Raw genomic sequence first — 20,423 nt, forward strand, 5'->3', positions numbered from 1 at the left:
GGACCCAAGGGCACAGCCTCTGAGTGAAGGGGTGACATGATGCAGACCATTGGGGAGCACGTTCCAGGACTTTGACCTCATGTCAGTGAAAGAATGGCAATATATTTTCAAGTCAGGATGGTGTGGGGCTTGGGAACTTAATTTATAGGCAGTGATGTTCTGAAATGCCAGAGACCCTTGAACTTCATGGTAGTAGCAGTCACAGGTTTAGAGATAACGTTATGCATTTTGCACATGGCAGAAACAGTGCCATTGGTGTAGGGAATAACTGTTAAAGATTTTGCATGGAATGTCAATCATGAGGGCTGCTTTGCCCTGGGTGACGTTGAGCCTCAAGTTCTTGGAACTGCTTCAGACAGGTAGCAAGAATTTCATTATACTTCTGACCTATGCCTTCCAGATAACGGTAAACCTTTTGAGACACTGCAGATTTCCACTTGTAGCCACAGTAATTACATAGCTAGTCCAGTTAAGTTCCTGATCAATTTGTCACATCTTCAGGCACTGAACAGGGGCTTTTAACAGCAGCCATGTCACAAGGTTAAGGAAGGTGGCTGGCCCACTGGGGCATTGTTACTGACTGTAATTTGCCTGGCACAAATGTTTTATCTCTCATCATCCCGTCTCAATTTTGTCTTGCCTCATGACCAAAGGCATGAATAGAATTGAATCATACGCAGTTACTCCTTTCGAATGTTTTGAACTGAAAGTCAGTAATGAAGCTGTCATGATGCTTCAGCCTAGATAACACCATGCAGAATTTTGTAGTGATGCCTGGGGCTGAGAAAGGCTATTATATTTTTCATTAGAAAGATTCCAGTTAGTCTCAAACCCCCTAAAACACACTGTTAATTTAAATAAGATTCCTTGGTGCCACATTGTTTGATACTGTCTTGACATCAAGAGCACGTCTCCAGAATTTGGTTTCTTTGTCAAGATTGCAGTGATGAATAGTGCTGAATGCTCTTAGAATATCAGCAGCATTCAAGTTATGAGTAAGGAAATGGTGTTCGGCAGAATCAATGACCTGCTTCCATATTACTTATTAAGAATGATTTGGGCAGCACAGTGGCTCAGAGGTCAGCACTGCTCCCTCCCAGCACCAGGGACCTGGATTTAGTTCCAGCCTCAGTTGGCCGTCTGTGTGGAGTTTGCACATTTTCAGTGTCCATGTGGGTTTTCTCCGAGTGCTTCAGTTTCCTCCCACAGTCCAAAGTAGTACAGGCTAGGTGGATTATCCCTGAAAAATGCAGGGTTACAGTGCTGAACTGCTTGTCTATAGCCAAGATCCATCTAGAAGCACAACTGTTAATATTGTCGCAAGTACATTAAATTACTTGATCATAAGCTTGACTGGCAGTCTTAAGCTATTTTTTTACAGTGACCTTGAGACTGCTGGAGCTCAAACATTCAAAACAATTTCAACAAGTAATGCTAAACTGGGAATCTCAGGGAAATTAGCATATCCAGTGCAAAAATATATGGCTGCAGTGTAATCCAAGACTGAAATTAAGGTATTAATGGGACAGAGTGAATAATGTCTTGTAACTGCCTGTATCCAACTGTTATAATAGCATTGGATTGAAATCCAAAAGTAAAAGAATGTTCCAAAAGTGAAGTCCATGAGTACAAAATGTTCAAATTTATAAATTTAAATGCAAGTTACTCTACCTCAGTCATTGAATGCCCAACAATCTCCACTACTGTTGCAGTGATCTTCTCAGGACATTTCTCCAGGCTACCATATTCCCTCACCAGACATCGCACATTAACTGGGCTCAGAAACATATATTGCCCATCCTCAGCTGAAAAAAAGACAAGGGAATTAGTCTTGCAGAAACAAAAAGGGAATTTAAATGAGACGATTTCAGACTAGTTCAACAATTCAGTCTGCTTATATGATTTAAGTAACTTTTTTGAGAAGAAAAACCATCAACATTTACCTGATATCACTCAAGCAGAAGGCTCACCTTGGTAATAATAGTAGTAAGTTGTTTCTGAGCTTGGTCTAGTAGCCTCAAATGAAGGCCCATTTTCTGGTTCTCCACAATTAGTTCCACAAGCTCCCGTTTTGTCACTGCTGATTGATTCAGGAACAGTAATTGGCTCATCCGCCTCCGTACAAGCTGCAGCAGTGGTCTCCTCTTGAGATTCATCAATAATTTCATCAAATGCAGATGAATAAGCCAATACATCCTAATGGGAAATATTCAGACTACATCAGATTAGATTTCAATATATCTTCACAACCAGCAGTGATTAAAATCACAAAAAACTTCAATATTCAGTGCTAAATAAGAATTATTTTTAATAAAGACCAAGCCATTATATTTAGTCTGTCACAAACTCAGTTGGGCAACCCTGACTCACTGGCAACTAAGACTGTACCAGGTAGCAGTCCAAACATTACAGCTGATTAGATGAACTTCCCACTATACATCATTGGCAACACTAACAATACCTAAGTCCCAGTGCATCTGCTACTGAAATTGTCATTCTTGACTATTACCTCTGGAGTGGGTGGATGTAAAATGAGATTTGAACAGGTGGAAGGCCCAAAAATCATGAAACAGGGATTCATTATTCCAACAGCTGCAAACAGGAAGGAAAGTTAGGAGAAATTGGGAATTGCTTATTGTGCATATGTATAATAAAGCCTGTGGGCTAGTGGGTTGAGGAATCCTTTGCTTAATATGGTCCCCCTTCCCATCATTCCTCCTTCCACTGAAGGCAACTTTCTGCCCATTGAAAGAATGCTTCAGATGTCCTCCAAAACCATCACAACCCGAACTGCTCAAACAACCCACTCAGTTGCCTGGCGGTCTTGTTACACTTTTCTGCGGACAAAAAAGCCATCCTGGCAACTACACAGCATGGTGATTCCTGCGTGCTAAGTAGTTGCTAGATTAGCACATGCAATGGCATCGTGACAGTTTGAATGTTCAATTTATCAACAGGGTGTTCTTGCATCAATTGATCTGGGAAAAGTGTGATAGGGTGGCATTGAATATTTGCTCGAGAAGACCTTTACAGCATCCATGTAGCAGTGCCTTTCAAGGCATTCAGTCTCTACAGCAGACTGCCCACACTGGGATCTAGATCAGTCCAGGCACATTGCTCACTATCCTCCCACCTTCTCCCCCCGGAAACTTGTTATCTGAACTACTAACCGTGATCAAACTTTTATCAATTTCTATTCACTACCTCATGTACCCTGGCCTATAATGGCTTTCTGTTAAACAATATTTACATTAAATTCTTTTTTCAAACAACCCCCCCCTCCCCCGCCAATGAACACAAACTTAAAACCAGCCTGCAACACTGGTACTAACTTGGTTCTTGCTGCATTTAGTGATATTCTCAGCAGATGCTGTTGAATCAGCAATGGTCAACTCGTCAAGTTTAAATATTGCACCAAGAGCTTCCTTTCCTGGAGTAGGACAGCCCAGCAACTCTTGCTCTCGATTCTGTAATTTAAAAGTCCAATACACTCAGCTTGAACTGGGATTATAATAATTTCACTACAGATTCAGGCTAGTAACACTTGATAAGGGTACTGATTACTACGCAAACACTTAAAGCAAACTCCAATTACATTGTTCAGGTAGCAGGATCATGATGGGAGAACTGCCATCTAACTCTCACTTGTATCATTTGAACCAATTTAACAGGTGTGAAAATGCAATAAAACTAAGAAAACTGCACCAAAAAGAATCAGCTAACATTCAAGTGACTGCATCAGTTCCTCTAATTGTAGGTCAGAAGTCAGTGGTTTTAGAAGCTGCATATAACACTTAAAAGGTCTGATTTTCTTGGAAAACTGGGGGGAAACTGAGAAAATTATTCAACTAACGTCCTCAGACTTTGGAAATTTAGCAAAAAGCTAAGATTCTCTATCATTTTTAGATCAGCAAACCAATATCAAATTTTTTAATTCTGCTTGGCTCTTTACTTCTATAATAGAACATAATTCAAACTACAAAGGGAATGTCCCACCTACTGCTATCAAACACTACATGGGCAGGCCCCACATTTAACTCTAGCATTCTGTAGTAATAATTAAACCTTTGGTACAATGAACTTCTCTCATTTCCTGATCTAAAGATGAAGAAATTAAAGGATCATGATTCAGCGCCAGTGACAGCACAAAGTTTAGCACTGTTTATATGTACGATCAAATAAAGCCCGTCACCTAAACAATATTACCCAAAAACAGTCAAAGGCAAAAATCAGGGTATTACTTCTTATAGTGTCATAGTCCAAATATGATACCTGCTTTCAAGAGTGAAAGAGAACATTAAAACAAAAGCAATTCAGACACTGATCTCATTAAAAACATGTACCAATAGTAATTTATAATCATTTGGTTTGATAAGCTTTCATTTACAGAAAAATTCCTTAATGTTTATTCCTGTTATATTCAGACAACTTTCAAGAACATTCTACACATGCACAAAGTGATAGACTATTAACGGTAGTTTATCATACCTTGAGCTCTTGCATTGCTGCTTCAATAAAGCAGGCTTCAGGTGTATCTTTCTCCTCTTCATACTGTCTCAACAGGGCTGCTCGCTCTTTATCGATCACATGCTGCAAAACCTGCTGTGTTGTAGCCAGAAGTAGCTTTGAATATCGGCTGTATTCTTCATCTACTGGAAGTATTGAAATTAAACGTTACCATGTGCATAGAAGACTAAAAATGTCAACATCACTGAAAATGAAGTGTTATTTTATTTACTGCAAAATAAATTGCTTACATGCAACAACTTCGAGCTTGGTGCAAAATAAACTCATTTAAGTAAACTTCCTCAATTCATCAACTTAAAATTAGAGCCTCCAACTCAATATTTTAGACAGGCAGTATGAATCTTAGAATATCTAATGGTGACAAAGTGGGATATAGAGTTATGGGTAACATTCTCTGGGGTTTCAAACATGGAAATAAATTTATGGCACAGGAAGTGGCTAGTGAGCTTACTGTGCGACTGCCAGCTTAAAAAGACTGATGTTGTCAAATTCAAGCTTCCACCTCCATGTCCACAGGCCAATAGGTTACACATCTAAAAACCTTAGACATGGTGGATTTAAAGAGGGTCCCTGCCCCTACCACCCTTTTAATCAGAGTTCCAGACACCAACATTGAAAATAATTCAATTCTACTCTAAATCCTTCCAATTAATGCAAATTCCCTGACAGTAGCTGTTAGAAAAGATTAATAATCTTTTCTTTCCACTGTCTAGACCAAGTTTTACACAGGAGGTTACAGTAAAATATTTCATCCCCCTATCCTAAAGAAAACAAACAGCCTACCTGCTCTTTCGTCAGCAAAAACTTTGCAACAAAATCCTCTGTACCCATTTGTACAATCACACTTTCCATAATGTGACTGGAACTGTGTGTAATACTCAATTAAAATTATAGCTTAAATAATGCTGATATAGTTCTAGCGTAACCCTCTTGCATTTACTATGTAGACCTCAATCAGTAGGAAAATTTCCTGCTTGCCTTTGTAACAACTCCATGATCTGTCCTGCTACCTTCAGAGATTCCTGGACATGGAATGAAGATCTCTTCTTTCACTACAATTTATTGTATAATCCCTTACCCTCCCAAAATGGGGTGTCTCACTTCACAGCATTTAATTCAATTTGCCACTTATCTGCCCAATTCACCAGTCCATTGATATGCCTGCAGTCTAAGGCTCTTCTATACTGTTGAAATCAGCCCCTTTTTCAGAGATTGCAAACCTAGAATCTTTACAGTACAAATGAGGCCTTTTGGCCCATCAAGTCTGCATCAACAAAAAAGCTACTCAATCTACACTAGTTCCATCTACCTGCATTTGGTCCATACACTTGAATGCTATTACATTTCAAAGCTCAAAGTACCTTTTCAAGGCTGTGAGGTTAGTTACCTCAACTACCCTCCTGCAGTGCATTCCCACACCAGCTAGCTAAACATCTTGCCTTTCACATTTAATTTATGTCTGTATTGTTATCAACTCTTCAACCGGTTGGAAAAGCTGCTTTCTATGCACCCTGTCCATGCCACTCAATCTTATACACCTCAATCAGGTCCACACACAACCTTCTCTACTGAAGAAACCAAAACAAGATTATCCAGCCTCTTGTTCATTGAGACAATGCTCCAACCCAGGCAACATTCAGATGAATCTCCTCTACACCCTCTCCAGTGCAATCACAAGCTTCCTAAAGTACAGTGACCAGAAGTGCATACTGTACTCCAGGTACAGCCTAACCAAAGTCCAATACAGGTCCAATTTAACCTCGCTGCTCTTACAATCTATGCCACAAATGATAAAGGCAAGTGTTCTGTATGCCTTACCTAACACATTAACCTGAACTGACACCCTCAGGCAGCTGCATTTTGCCAAGACAAACCACGCCAGGACTTGTACAATTAATAGGAGGCCCCGGGGAGGGTTGCCAAACAAAGAGACCTAGAGATGCAGATGAATAGTTCCTTGAAAGTGGAGTCACAGTCAGACCTGATCATAGCAATGGTGTTATTTTATTACTGCCTCAAACAATTCAACCAAATTAGTGACGTCAGCTCTAAGAGCAGCAAATGGAGGCATCAAGATTTTAGAAGTGCAAATAGTGAGGTGGAATTGGAGTTGCCTGTTCACTCGTCTGATCTTTAGTAAAGCTAGTGTAGTGTGTAGTTACTAATGCCAGCAACTAAAACTAGTAATATTCAACTGCAAAAAGAGTACATCATAGGGCAACAAGGAAGAATGACAGACTTGAAAGTATACAACAGTTATTACAGCAAAAGCGTAGCATCTCCATTTTATAATTCTAAAGGAATAAGGTTACCCATTTTCAGTTGTGATTGCCATGCCAACAGTGCAACAGCCAGCTCCATCACATCACATTAAAACTAGAAATAGTATGTGAAGGTAGCCACTACTCCCACTGGTCTTCCAGTATCACAAACCGTGGAAGTAAATGAAGTACTTGGGCTCCCTGACAAACCGATGTTACAGTATCAATTTAAAACTTCCTTTTCTAGTATGGAAATAGGTTAATTCTAATCCAAGAGTGTTCTAGCACTTTAAAGTAAAAACATATATTTTCCTTTTTGGGATTTAGTTCTCCTTATTGACGTTCAACATGACTGTCACAGATTACAAAACTTCAAAATAGCTCATATTTAGTTTAAACCACTACCCTTCCAATTCCACTTCTGAATTACAAATTGCTATGACCTGACCAATAAAAACATTTGTTTGGCATCACTATTCAAACACCTCACATGAATTACGATGAAATGCAATAATCTTTATGCAAGTGTTGAAGTACTTTACGAAAGGTTATTTCAACATTTACTCAAATGTAGTTTGCATAGCTCTAGATGGCATTTGCAACATATTTGTGGTTGATGGTTTATGGAACCATTAGCTTTCAGCTCTTTCCCAACCATCCACAATTCCGCATACAATCTGGATGACACAACCTGATGCCCAATACATACACTCGTACAAAGTGGTGCTGAGTGAGCAAGCAGTGAGCCAAATGAATTAGTGCTTCCACTCACCTCCCAAGTAAACTGGTTCAACTTTCATCCACATTGATTTGGGTAAAGCCATCAGAACACCCTTCTCTCTACGCATCAACTGCATGGTTATTGTATCCTCCACACTGTACTGATGTGTTTCCATGGCAACAACACTGAAACAAAGCAAAGCTTTGGTTACACCTGCCTTATTCATGAAGAGTTCCAATCTTTGATCACGTCTATATTGATATTAAAATGAAGTACGTCAACAGAGAACTTATACTGGTACCAAATAGAACTACTTTGGAATTTAAAATGCTTGTCCACAATTTTGGCAGGATAACTTTTCAATGCTTGAAATATCTGCATGGTTGACTGAGTTGCTTGACACCTGACAGTGCTGCCTTAATTGACTGGTAATACACAGCAACTAAAAGTCAAAGGCTGCAAGTTAATTAACAGACTTGCCTTGAACAAATGAAGTACCGAAGTGGTAAAGATACTCAACAAAAGTTACTCATTCTAGTATAGACCAGCAACTCTCAATAAACAGGATATATTTCTTGCCAGAAAACATCAATGTCTTGATAAAGCTGGGAGAGAAATGTTAAAGATTAACCAAATCCCAAATTAATAGTATGGTTTAAGAGCATCAGATGGGACTCAAAAAGATCCAAGTATAAACATTATGCACTTTTATACTTCAATCTCACCATCTGAGGGACATCTAGACATCCTGCCCAGTCAACAAGAGCACTTTGCATAACTTGACAATTTAAAAAGTAGATGAAAATATCATCTCAGGCAGCCCTTCAAATAACAATTATTGACTGGTACAGATGGAAGATTTGCTCCTCCTTTTGCACAAAGCATAATGCAATATGGCGATGCATTCAAAGCTACCAAGGTAAATAAAATCAATAATTCAATTCAATTTCAAAAATATGGAGTAGTTAATTTGAATAAAAAAGCAAAAACATATTTCTGAAGTAGTGTACCTGATAAAACTACTGAAACAGCGTCAATACTAATTTTACAGTAAAATCTCAATTTGTGACTCAGTAGACATAATTTATTCTTTAAAATCTAGTAGTTCTATTGTACCTGTCTAGCTCTTGAGACAAGGGTGACAGATAAAATAAAACAAATATGAAAACTTTAAAAGAACATACTTGCAAGGTGCGTAGAACCAGGTTACCATAATAAAGCAATCAATCTTATGACTGAGAGAGATCACAGTCAATGGCATGGCTCTGACACTAAAGTGGTCACAGCTTAGGAAAAATGCTTACTTACAGCACAATTCATCTCTTTTTATTCTTAATACTGACATAAACCAGTGATCATAACTAGCTTCGGTGCAATGTCTTCTGTACAATTTGTTTCAGGCATGATCACCATTTGACCTATGCTCACGTCTCTCCATGGGAATTAATTGAGATATGAATAGGTACTCTTCCATCAAAATATTTAATCAAAGAGAATCAAATCAATGATTTTTGACTTTGTTGTGTTAAGTCCTCACATGTCCAAGTAGATTTTAATAATATGTAGAGTGCTGCCAGGTTGTCTACCAAATCTAGCAGAATCCAAAATGCATGGAATTTTTATCTTTTTAACTAAGAATAAACTCAACCTACATGAACAAATTAGTGATTCCAGACTACTTATTACCTTCGCATGCCACACTATCCTGCACTCCAAGCAACCCTTAACTTACTAACCCAGCTTGACCCAACATCTGGAAAACCCAAAATTCGGAAAACCCAAAATCCAGAATCAACTCAGTAGGGCACACTAGATTTGAGGTACTATGTCCAAATGTTCAGTTATTGGTCATTTATACCAGCCATTTGAAATCAAAGTCAGACATTATTATGCAAATACTACTACAGGTACTTCTGTTATAACGTGTTTCATTAACACAAATTGGCTGTAACACAATTGATGAAAAGTGGGCACTGTTTGAATAACACAAACTTTCTACTATACAGTATAGCAATTTCCCTATAACATGTTTTTCTATAGCACAAGGTTGCACAAGAACTCAACTATGTTTAGGAGAACTACCTTTTTGTGAATATTGTATTAAGTAGTACAATGTGTATCCAATTCTTACAATGAATTATACTTTGACAAATCCATACCATTTCACTTGGCATGTTTGCCCAATGCAAAACTATGTTGGAAAACAGAAATCAACTGGTTTCTTGAGAACAGTTCTTATTCTCACCTTTTGAGGTCTTTCTTATGTACGGCCTCATAACAGATAGGGCATTTACCCCATGTTTTCTCACTTAAGGAGAGATAGTGAAGAATACAAGCCCAACAGTAGATGTGCCCACAACGAGTTATCTTTGCAGCAGATGGAGGATACAAGCAGATTGGACACGAAGGAACTTCATGACTACAGATGCGCTAGAAAGCAAAGACACACTTTAGCAAGCTGTACTCAAGGTAATTAACAGAGCATATACGGATTGACAATACAGAAACAATACCTGATGTCAGAAGTACTTCAAAGTAATCAATATCTCATTCTCCGTACACACTTCATTATGTTTTCCACTCCTGCACTCATGTACTAATTTACTTCATTATTGAAAGTCACCAAGCCACTTGCTTTAATCACTTCCTGCAGTGGCAAGTTCCACATTCTACCAACCAAATGAAAAAGTTTCACTTCCCTTTCTATTTTATTAATTAGCTTGTATTTAAAATCATTGGTTTGCATTAGAAGCACCCAATTAGAATTTTGAAAAGCTCAGTTAAACTCAAAGTCCTTTTTAATTATACAAGTATCCCCAATCTGACGAATCTTTCCCAATATGGAAACTGGAATTATGCACAATACTGTAAGAAATCTGAGCAGGCTCCGAAAGAAGTTTAATCTAATTTGACCAATTGAAATACTAGAAATAATTTTAGGTTGGCCTCCATTTTTAATTGTTCACTACTTCTCATTATTTGCTCACCTGTATCCCTAGAATCTCCAATTTTATACTCCATTCAGTTTATTTTCTAAGACGCGAGTGGTGTTGCTACTTGTCTTATGACAAGGCTGTTCAGTTCTAGCTCTGCATATTAGATTCTAGACTTGGTCATCTCCCTACTGACTACAATCGGAGAAATCAATCCACTTGATAAAAGTCATATGCTGTTTTCAATGAAATTCCATCAGTTCTCTAGTTTTTTTTTGTTAAAATCGCAAAACATTTCCTTTGAACTATTTGGAGACTGGATGATAGCTTAGTCTCAAGCGACAGACATGCAGGAAGATACTACAAAAAGAAACTAAGATACACATATTTCCAAATTCAAAGTGTTAGCTCCACTGGAAACTATAATCCAAATGGTTTGACCTAGAGCTCTTTGCAGACAATTTCTCAGTTGTGGACAATGTAATGCATTTACAGAAATTAAGAACAACTTACTAAAAGGAACTTAAATGGTTTTAAAGTGCTTGGTAGCAAAATTTACTTTTTAATGTTCATAGCAAATCTGTTATTTTCTGCTCTTCAATTCACTAATTTTGCCAGTGAAACCAGAATACCTCTCACCATCTAATAAATACCAATACTTACCACCTGCTGCACAAAGTCCCATTTCACCAACATATCTGGGTCAGCAAAATGAACACTGTAGTCCTGTTCTTCAGAGACCACAAACTGACAGCTTGAAGAGAAAATGGGAAATTAGTCATCCAAAATCAATAGCTTAAATTAGACAAAAACAAATTACTAGAGAAACTCACCAGGTTTGGCAGCATCTCTAGAGAGAAAGCAGAATTAACTTTTGAGTCCAGTGACTCGTCTGCTGTCTCTCCACAAATTTATTTCCAGAATCCACAATTTATTTTATATTGGCTGAAATTAGACTTTGCAAACAGTCATTTAGAGCTCATGATGCTCCTAATATTACTTTGTTCCTCATCACATTTATGGGCCAAATAAAACTACATGGCCAGAATTTCAGCTTTACGCAGTAATGTCATTAGTTTTGAGGGGCTGACAGTGAAATGAAGTTTTACAACAGCTACCTACAGATAGCAATACCTGGACTCAAACAAATTTTACATTGTCAAGTAACAGCCAATCACGAAAGTAGTAAACAATTTCAAACTGCACCTTCAGTGGAACTCCAGAACAAAATATAATTAGAAAATATGAACTTCATCCTCCCACTTCTCTCGTTTCATCAAGTAGGCGTAAAGCACTTTTCCAATCAACAGTATTTGACAGCACTTCCACTAAAGCAGCAGCTAAGTGGAGCAATTAAATCATGCTGATATCAAAGACCATTATCAGAGTCTGATGAGTTTCACTGCAGGAACATATCCTGAACATGTACTAGAATAATTCAGATATTTGAGCATCAAGACAGATTGTTTCAAATTCCTGGCCTGAGCATCAAAACAGCAATAAAACTTCCAAATACAGTCAACTATCACAACAAACAGTAGATAGTTTGCAATTTGTGTGTGACTATGATTCTCGTCACCTAAGGTGAAGTAAACACATCTAGATCAGTGGATTCATTGTTTCTTTAACTTACTTGGCCTGCAAGAATTGCTCTTTGTTGAATGGTTTATGTTTGTGTCCCCACTTGTTTCTTCGTCCCCAGCCTCCATGGCAATTACCATCATAATGTGAGCCTGACTGACCTCGAGGTTCAAACGTAAAGTTTAACAAGTGGTTTAGGCTTATCTTCTTAGGACCAGTAAACTGGGCAGGACTGAACTCTGCCCTCCGCACCTCTGCTACCTGTAAAAAGAAGAAAGTTTATTTTGTACAGGAGGCCAACTTCCAATAACTTGTCCAACTATGGTTGAGCAAAGCCCTGTTTAGAAAACATCTGGAGCAATGCAAGACACCACATCTTAAGGATTTACTGTCCTTGGAGAAAACGCAGCATTGATTTCCCAAGATGATACCCAGGATCCAATGGTTAAATGAAACTTGACAAAATTCTGCTTTGGTTGTGTCAGCATCACAGACTAAAATCTGTATCAATCAATATTTATACTTGCAGTTAATAATGCAATAACAGGCAGATGATCTGTTTTTTGTCATTTTGACGGAGAGATATGGACCAGGACACGAGGAATAAGTCACTGGCACTTTCAAAATAATGCCCAGAGACACAAAGTAGACAAGACCTAGTTTCATCTGAAAATTGCCATCTCAAATAGTGCAATGCCCCTCAGAACTGCATTGTGAATCTTGGCTTTTAAGGCCATGAGTGGAATTTAAACTCTCAGCTTTGTGATTCAGAAACAAGAGTGCTGTCAACTGAGCCACAATTGACATCAACTAGGACTGCTATACCGCCTGATGCATAGAAAGGTGAAGGGGTGCTTTGATGATGTTTTCAAGATTTATTGAAAACAAGAGGATAGACATTTCCACTAGCTGGGGAATCTAGGACTAGGAAGCAGTCTAAAAGAAATCCCAGACCTTTCAAGCCACCAGACAAATTCAAGTTGTGCCTTGTATTTAAGACCTCAGCCACATATCTTGTGCAGGCAAGCTTTGGCAATATAAACAGAGGGCTAATAACCTTTTCGTCTTTAAATGGCCTTTTCAACAACCAATTGGTTTTAGCATTGTAACATGCATACATTAATGACAGCGTCAAACTGCTCAATCTCACCTCTTCCCGTCTACCACCATTACCAGAAGTGCTAAAGGATTTGTTGCTGCCACGTGCAGGGGGTCTCTTGTCAAAAGCTTTGCTTTTCTGTGGATTGGTGCGGCGGGTCTGGTTAGATACATTTTCATTTTTAGGAAAAGCTGGGTCTCGTTTCCTGCTGTAGCATCTTGATCCAGTTCCACCTTTGCCATCTGCAGAAATATTTTAAAATGACAAAACAGGTGATGGATCAATTGTTCATCTTAAATCATTGACTGATTTTTGTTTAAAAAGGTGCAAGGCATAAAGGTCAAATGGAGAGATATGATATAAAAGGACAAAATGCTGAAGAAACTCTGCACATTGGACTTGAAACTTTAACTTTGTTTCTCTTTCCACAGATGCTGGAAAACGTACTGAATTTCTTTAGCATTTTGTCCTTTTGACTTCAGATCTCTACCATCGACGACGTGGCTTTTATTAGAGCGCTATCGAGTCAGGTTGTGCACCCGCCACCTACTCCTCTCCCTCCATGAGCAATGTTCGGATATATTTAGATTCTAAAGGAATTAAAACATGTTACGATGTAAAAGAACAATTCATCTAAACATGAAACTTTCATGTTTAAGGTTCATGTTTAAGAGCCAGAATTCAAGAACTCATGTTGAAATAGATATGCAAATAAGTTGTCACCTACATATGGTCCAATGTTAACATCAATAAAACATGCCTTACAGTTTTACACATTCAGTACATTTGTACAGCGTACTGCATAAAGGAGGAGCGCGAAGTAGAAATCATTGACTCGATATTGAGGACTCAATGATTAGAGTTTTCAATCCTGAGTGTGCAGATTAAAAATTATAAACATCTGAAGTGATCCAACCAAAAAACTTAAAACAAACTAGAGAGTACACAGCTCACCAACAATTTTCCAGTGTCACTGGAAAGTACGAAAAAGAACTGTAGCCTTTTGCTTCGAAAGCCAGATACCAGGTAAACCACATTTTTTTGGGCGTCGCTGGCTAGGCATTTATTGGCCATCCCTAAATGCCGAGAGGGCAGTTAAGAGTCAAACACTGCTGTGAATTCGGAGTTATGTAAACCAGACCAGGTAAGGATGACAGTTTCCTTCCCTAAAGAACATTAGTGAATCAGATGTGTTTTCCACAACAATCAATAATGGACTCACAGTCATCATTAGACTCTTAATTACATATATTTATTGAATTTAAAATTCACCATCTGCCATGGCAGGATTGAACCTGTGCTCCCAGACTTTATCTGGGTCCCTGGATTAACAGTCCAGCAATTGTACCACTAGGCCATCGCCTCCCCATTTATTGATGAAGTGAATCACCAGTGTCAACCCAACCCAAGAATATCTGTCACTGAAGTGCAAATAGGTGAGGGAGATATACTGACCCAAAAAAAACACATGCGTAATTTTGTTCAAGATAACATTTAGAAACTGCAAAGTTTGAAGCAACCATTGCAGCACTGGAATTTCAGGGCAGTGTAGAGAAAATTCAAGGTTACCTGCTTTCTCCCTTCTCCTTAACAGTACTGCACTTATTGAAGAATGATGCCCCTCTGAGTGACAAAGATATTGCACATTTCATGCAAGTTTAACAAAACTATCTCGAGTTGACAAATTCTAACGGGGTAAATAAATTCAACCTTAATTAGCCAAGCAGAATGTTTCAAAGAAAACTTCATGTTTAACTACTTCATAAACTATTGACACTTCACTGCCTTTATCAATCCACAAACACTCAACCAATTCTTATCTTCACTCTACCATGTCTCAAAGCATTTCCATGCATTTGAACACCGCACAAAGTGCATTTATGCATATTAAACAGACGGTCCAGCTCAGAACAAGGTTCAAACAAAATTTCTAGTTACAGAGCAATTTTAATGTGATAAAACATTTAAAAGGTGTTTCAAAGGAGCATTTTAAAATGACACTAACGCATAATGAGGTATTAATTCAGATGCTCAAAAGTTTGGTAAAAGAGATGAGTTTTAAAGACTGTCTTAGAAGAGAAAAGCAAAATCAAGAGGCAGAGATGTAGGGAGGCAATTCAAGAACACAAGATCCAGGCAAACTGAAGGCATGATTGCCAATGCTACAATTATAATTGCAGATGCACAAGAGGTCAGAATTGGGGAAGTGCAGATATCTCAGTTGCCAGGCTGGAGTGCATTACACAAATAGGGAGGGGCAGAGCCATAGAAGGATACAAATTTTTAAATGAATGCATTGCTGAAGACACTCAACCTATGTAGTTGAACAAGCACTTAGGTGATACAGGAATGGGATTCAAGGGTTAAACTATGAACAAAGCTCTGGATGAACTCAGATTTAGAAGTTGGAATATGGGACATCAACCAAGCGTGTGTAGCAAGTCAGACTACAGGATAAACAAAAGCAAGGATTAGGGATGCAGGCAGGACAGAGCTGAGACAGGGCATGTTTGAGCAACGTTAGAGGCTGAAATGGGCAGTTTCAGTAATGGTCGAAATACAAAGTTAGAAACTCATCTTGGGAGAAAATGTGGTATGAGACTATGAACACATCAGCCGAAGTTAGATTGTCAGAAAGGGGAACGCAGTCAGTAGCTGGGGAACAAATTTTGTAGTTGGAACTGAACACAATGGCTTCAATCTTTCTACATTTCAGTCAAAGAGTCTAACAACTTAGTAACAATTGAGTCAGGAGAAGTAGTGGTGAGGTAGCACTGGATGCCATCAACATGGCTTAATGTAACGCTACTCCTTCAAATGAGAGCACGGGGCAGGGGGTAACAGAAACTAGAGGCAGACTCTCATTCAGGTTAGGGTATTAAAGAGAGTGTTTGGCCAGACAAACTCTTGGAAGGAGCAACACTGTTTGGATTAATCTCAATCTGGATAAAATTACAGTATATGTTACTAGAATGTTAAAGCAAACTACAGAGTTACTGTAAATAAGCATATTTTAGAAATACAAACTACCAAAAAACATCTATCATGTGATTCATCTAGCAATGGCCAACAAGGCACAAGGATCCAGGGTCCTAGCTCATGAACATAGAACATTACAGCACAGTACAGGCCCTTCGGCCCTCGATGTTGTGCCGACTGGCCATACAAATCTGAAGCCCATCTAACGTACACTATTCCATGTACGTCCATATGCTTGTCCAATAACGACTTAAACGTACTTAAAGTTGGCGAATCTACCACCATTGCAGGCAAAGCTTTCCATACCCTTACTACTGAGTAAAGAAACTACCTCTGACATCTGTCCTATATCTTTCACCCCTCAATTTAAAGCTATGCCCCCTCATGCTCGCCATCACCATCCTAGGAAAAAGGCTCTCCCTATCCACCCTATCTAACCCTCTGATTATCTTATGTCTCAATTAAGTCACCTCTCAACCTTCTTCTCTCTAACAAAAACAGCCTCAAGTCCCTCAGCCTTTCCTCGTAAGACCTTCCCTCCATACCAGGCAACATACTAGTAAATCTCCTCTGCACCCTTTCCAAAGCTTCCACATCCTTCTTATAATGCGGTGACCAGAACTGTATGCAATACTCCAAGTGCGGCCACACCAGAGTTTTGTACAGCTGCAGCATAACCTCTGGGTTCCGGAACTCAATCCCTCTATTAATAAAAGCTAAAACACTATGCCTTCTTAACAGCCCTGTCAACCTGGGTGGCAACTTTCAAGGATCTGTGTACGTGAACACCGAGATCTCTCTGCTCATCTACACTACCAAGAGTCTTACCATTAGCCCACAACTTTGCATTCCGGTTACTCCTACCAAAGTGCATCACCTCACACTTGTCCACATTAAACTCCACTTGCCACCTCTCAGCCCAGCTCTGCAGCTTATCTATGTCTCTGTAACCTACATCCTTCGTCACTATCCACAACTCCACCGACCTTAGTGTTGTCTGCAAATTTACTAACCCATCCTTCTACGCCCTCATCCAGGTCATTTATAAAAGTGACAAACAGCAGTGGACCCAACACCGACCCTTGCGGTACACCACTAGTAACTGGTCTCCAGGATGAACATTTCCCCATCAACGACCACCCTCTGTCTTCTTTCAGCAAGCCAATTTCTGATCCAAACTGCTATATCTCCCACAATCCCATTCTTCTGCACTTTGTTCAATAGCCGACTGTGGGGAACCTTATCGAACACCTTGCTGAAATTCATATACACCACATCAACCAGTTTACTCTTATCTGCCTGTTTGGTCACCTTCTCAAAGAACTCAATAGGGTTTGTGAGGCATGACCTACCCTTCACAAAACCGTGCTGACTATCCCTAATCAATTTATTCTTTTCTAGATGATTATAAATCCTCTTATCACCTTTTCCAACCCTTTACCAACAACTGAAGCAAGGCTCACTGGTCTATAATTACCAGGGTTGTCTCTACTCCCCTTCTTGAACAGGGGAACTACATTTGCTATCCTCCAGTCTTCTGGCACTATTCGTTTAGACAATGACGAGTTAAAGATCAATGCCAAAGGCTCGGCAATCTCCTCCCTGGCTTCCCAGAGGATCCGAGGATAAATCCCATCCGGCACAGGGGACTTATCTATTTTCACACACTGATTTCTAATACCTCTTCCTTGTGAGCCTCAATCCCAACTAGTCTAGTAGCCTGTATCTCAGTATTCTCAACAACATTGTCGTTTTCTAGAGTGAATACTGTCGAAAAATATTCATTTAGCGCTTCCCCTATCTCCTCTGACTCCACACACAACTTACCACTATCTTTGATTGGCCCTAATCTTACTCTCGTCATTCTTTTATTCCTTAAATACCTATAGAAAGCCTTAGGGTTTACCCTGATCCTATCCGCCAACAACTTCTCATGTCTCCTCCTGGCTCTTCTGAGCTCTCTCTTTAGGTCTTTCATGGCTACCCTGTAACCCTCAAGCGCCCTGAGCCTTCACATTTCATCCTAACATAAGCCTTCTTCTTCCTCTTGACCAGAGATTCCACTTCCTTCGTAAACCACGGCTCCCGTGCTCTACAGCTTCCTCCCTGCTGACAGACACATACTTATCTAGGACACATGAGCTTTTCCTTGAATACGCTCCACATTTCTAATGTGCCCATCCCCTGCAGTTTCCTTCCCCATCCTATGCTCCCTAAATCTTGCCTAATCGCATCGTAATTGCCTTTTCCCCCAGCTATAACTCTTGCCCAGTGGTATACACCTATCCCTTTCCATCACTAAAGTAAACATAACAGAATTGTGATCGCTATCACCAAAGTGCTCACCTACTTCCAAATCTAACAGCTGGCCAGGCTCATTACCCAGTACCAAATCTAATGTGGCTTTGCCCCTTGTTGGCCTGTCTACATACTGTGTCAGGAAGCCCTCCTGCACACACTGGACAAAAACTGACCCATCTAGTACTTGAACTATAGTGGTCCCAGTCAATATTTGGAAAGTTGAAGTCCCCCATGACAACTACCCTGTCTGTCTCATTCCTATCGAGAATCATCTTTGCTCTCATGAGTTCACATTATAATACTATCTCCCCCATCTTGTACATACTCAAAGAAAAATCATTATCCCACAGCAGTGCTCAATGGATCAAGTTATATTAACTAGGGTTTTAAACGCATCAACTTGAGGCCCAAAACCCACTGCATTTAAAAGTCACTAAGTTGATCAAAAGGGGAACCATTAGATTTGAAGTAACCAAACTCTAATATAAGTTGCTTAATCATTAGCAATGCCAAAGCCCTTTGTGAATAAGGAATCAGGCTAGTAATTCTGCCACAAAGGACATTCGGCACGAAACACAAAGAGAATACTGAAGATGCCACAAATCTCAGTCAGAAATTACAGGTGGCACACAGGTCAAGGAAGCGGGAAGCAGCAACGGGGTCAGACTGAGTTTATACTAATAGCTGCGGATTAAGTATTGACCAGGGCATCTCACCCGCGGCCCACCTCGCCCATCCACCAGGAACCTTTCCCAAGTGTCGGGAGAGGGGGAGATAAATAAACAGCACAGGATACAACATACGGTGCAGCACAGGATTACCAGATCGACAGCTGCTCAGGTGAGGGGAGTGAGGGGCAGCCCAGGTTTAATGAAAGCCGGAACAAATTCTGACAGATTGTATATGGGGTGGCGGTGGGGGCAGAGAAGGAGACCGAGGGAGGAAAGCGGAGGGTACTTGCAGTGGCCTTGTAAACACTGTACGATATGGATGGGGGCGGCGCCACCGACCCTACCTTGTTTACTTTTACTGTCCGAGGGTGGCACCTTGCTGGGTCCTGCCGAGGCGGAACGTGCAGACTTCTTTTCCATGTCTGGATCTTCCAGCGTCAGCTTCCAGCAGCTCGATGGGAACGACGTGGCTGGTTGTGCCAACCGGGTTTCCACAGGGCATCGCGTAACGGGGCCTAACTTTAATCTTCATCATGGCGACCTCTGCATTGTGACCAAATCTAAAGATGGCGAAAGTGAAGGTGGAGCGGAGGGGAGGATGAGGGGGAAAAGAGAGAGAGGGGGTGGGGGACGAAGCTGGCTTGGAACAAGCCGCTGGAGATGAGTGGAGAGGGCCCAGCGCTTTGACTTGACCCCCACCCCGCGCTCCTGAAGCGGTCTGGGTTCGTATAAAGGCCGAGACTCAGCTATCCAGCACCGCTCCCACTCCGCACAACAATGGCGACAAGTCGCCAGGAAAGAACCGAGGCACCCGGATGGAAGCGCTTTTATAGACACAGCGGAGATGCCGCGCATGCGCCCGACGCCCAGGGTGCTGCTGGGAATTGTAGTCTTCTCCCCGCGTTCCGCCAATCACGGCCAGTCTCCCTGAGCGCAGCCAATGGCCAGCCGCTCTCCCTGGCCACGTGATTCCCTGTCACAGCAGCCTCCTGGTTACACCACATTGCCCGTAGTTGGGGGGTCTGCTGGTGAAGTGGTAGTGTCGTCCCTTCAGAGCCAGAGGTGTCCTTAGTTCAAGCCTCAACCTTACAGAAGTGTGTAATAAATACCGCTGATCAGGTTAATTAAAAATATCTACAAGCAGTTGTTGGAGAGGGCCTTCGGGAAAAGATCAGAGAGGTTGACACCTTAGTAGAAGGGCCAATAACAGGGAGACATAGTCCTTTTCAGGTAAGAAGCAGGACAGGAGATTTGAGGAAAAGTGTTCTCTCCCAGAGGATGGTGAGTGTGTGGAACTCACTGCCTAAAAGGGTGGTTGAGGTGGAAACACACTAAGAATCGAGGCAATCT

At 40.4% G+C, this 20,423-nt stretch overlaps 1 protein-coding gene across 3 annotated transcripts in view; it reads right to left on the reverse strand.

Annotated features, from left to right (window-relative positions):
* Positions 1–19,882, reverse strand: part of rnf10 (ring finger protein 10) — a 30,264-nt gene extending 10,382 nt beyond the window's left edge. Inside the window, exons 1-10 of one of the 3 annotated variants that reach the window (XM_048555701.2) lie at positions 19,418–19,882; positions 13,174–13,364; positions 12,076–12,284; positions 11,106–11,196; positions 9,755–9,939; positions 7,561–7,694; positions 4,489–4,649; positions 3,333–3,467; positions 1,971–2,196; positions 1,672–1,805 (exon numbers count right to left, since the gene is read on the reverse strand). In XM_048555701.2, the coding sequence (XP_048411658.1) occupies positions 1,672–1,805; positions 1,971–2,196; positions 3,333–3,467; positions 4,489–4,649; positions 7,561–7,694; positions 9,755–9,939; positions 11,106–11,196; positions 12,076–12,284; positions 13,174–13,364; positions 19,418–19,493 (1,542 nt within the window). In that variant the 5' untranslated portion in view covers positions 19,494–19,882. Of the gene's footprint in view, positions 1–1,671; positions 1,806–1,970; positions 2,197–3,332; positions 3,468–4,488; positions 4,653–7,560; positions 7,695–9,754; positions 9,940–11,105; positions 11,197–12,075; positions 12,285–13,173; positions 13,365–19,417 lie in introns of all 3 variants that reach the window. The other 2 variants (XM_048555700.2, XM_048555702.2) reach the window with 2 other exon arrangements.
* Positions 19,883–20,423: the final 541 nt, after the last annotated feature.

This window comes from Stegostoma tigrinum, chromosome 26 (assembly GCF_030684315.1).
Source record: "Stegostoma tigrinum isolate sSteTig4 chromosome 26, sSteTig4.hap1, whole genome shotgun sequence".
Lineage (NCBI taxonomy): Eukaryota > Metazoa > Chordata > Chondrichthyes > Orectolobiformes > Stegostomatidae > Stegostoma > Stegostoma tigrinum.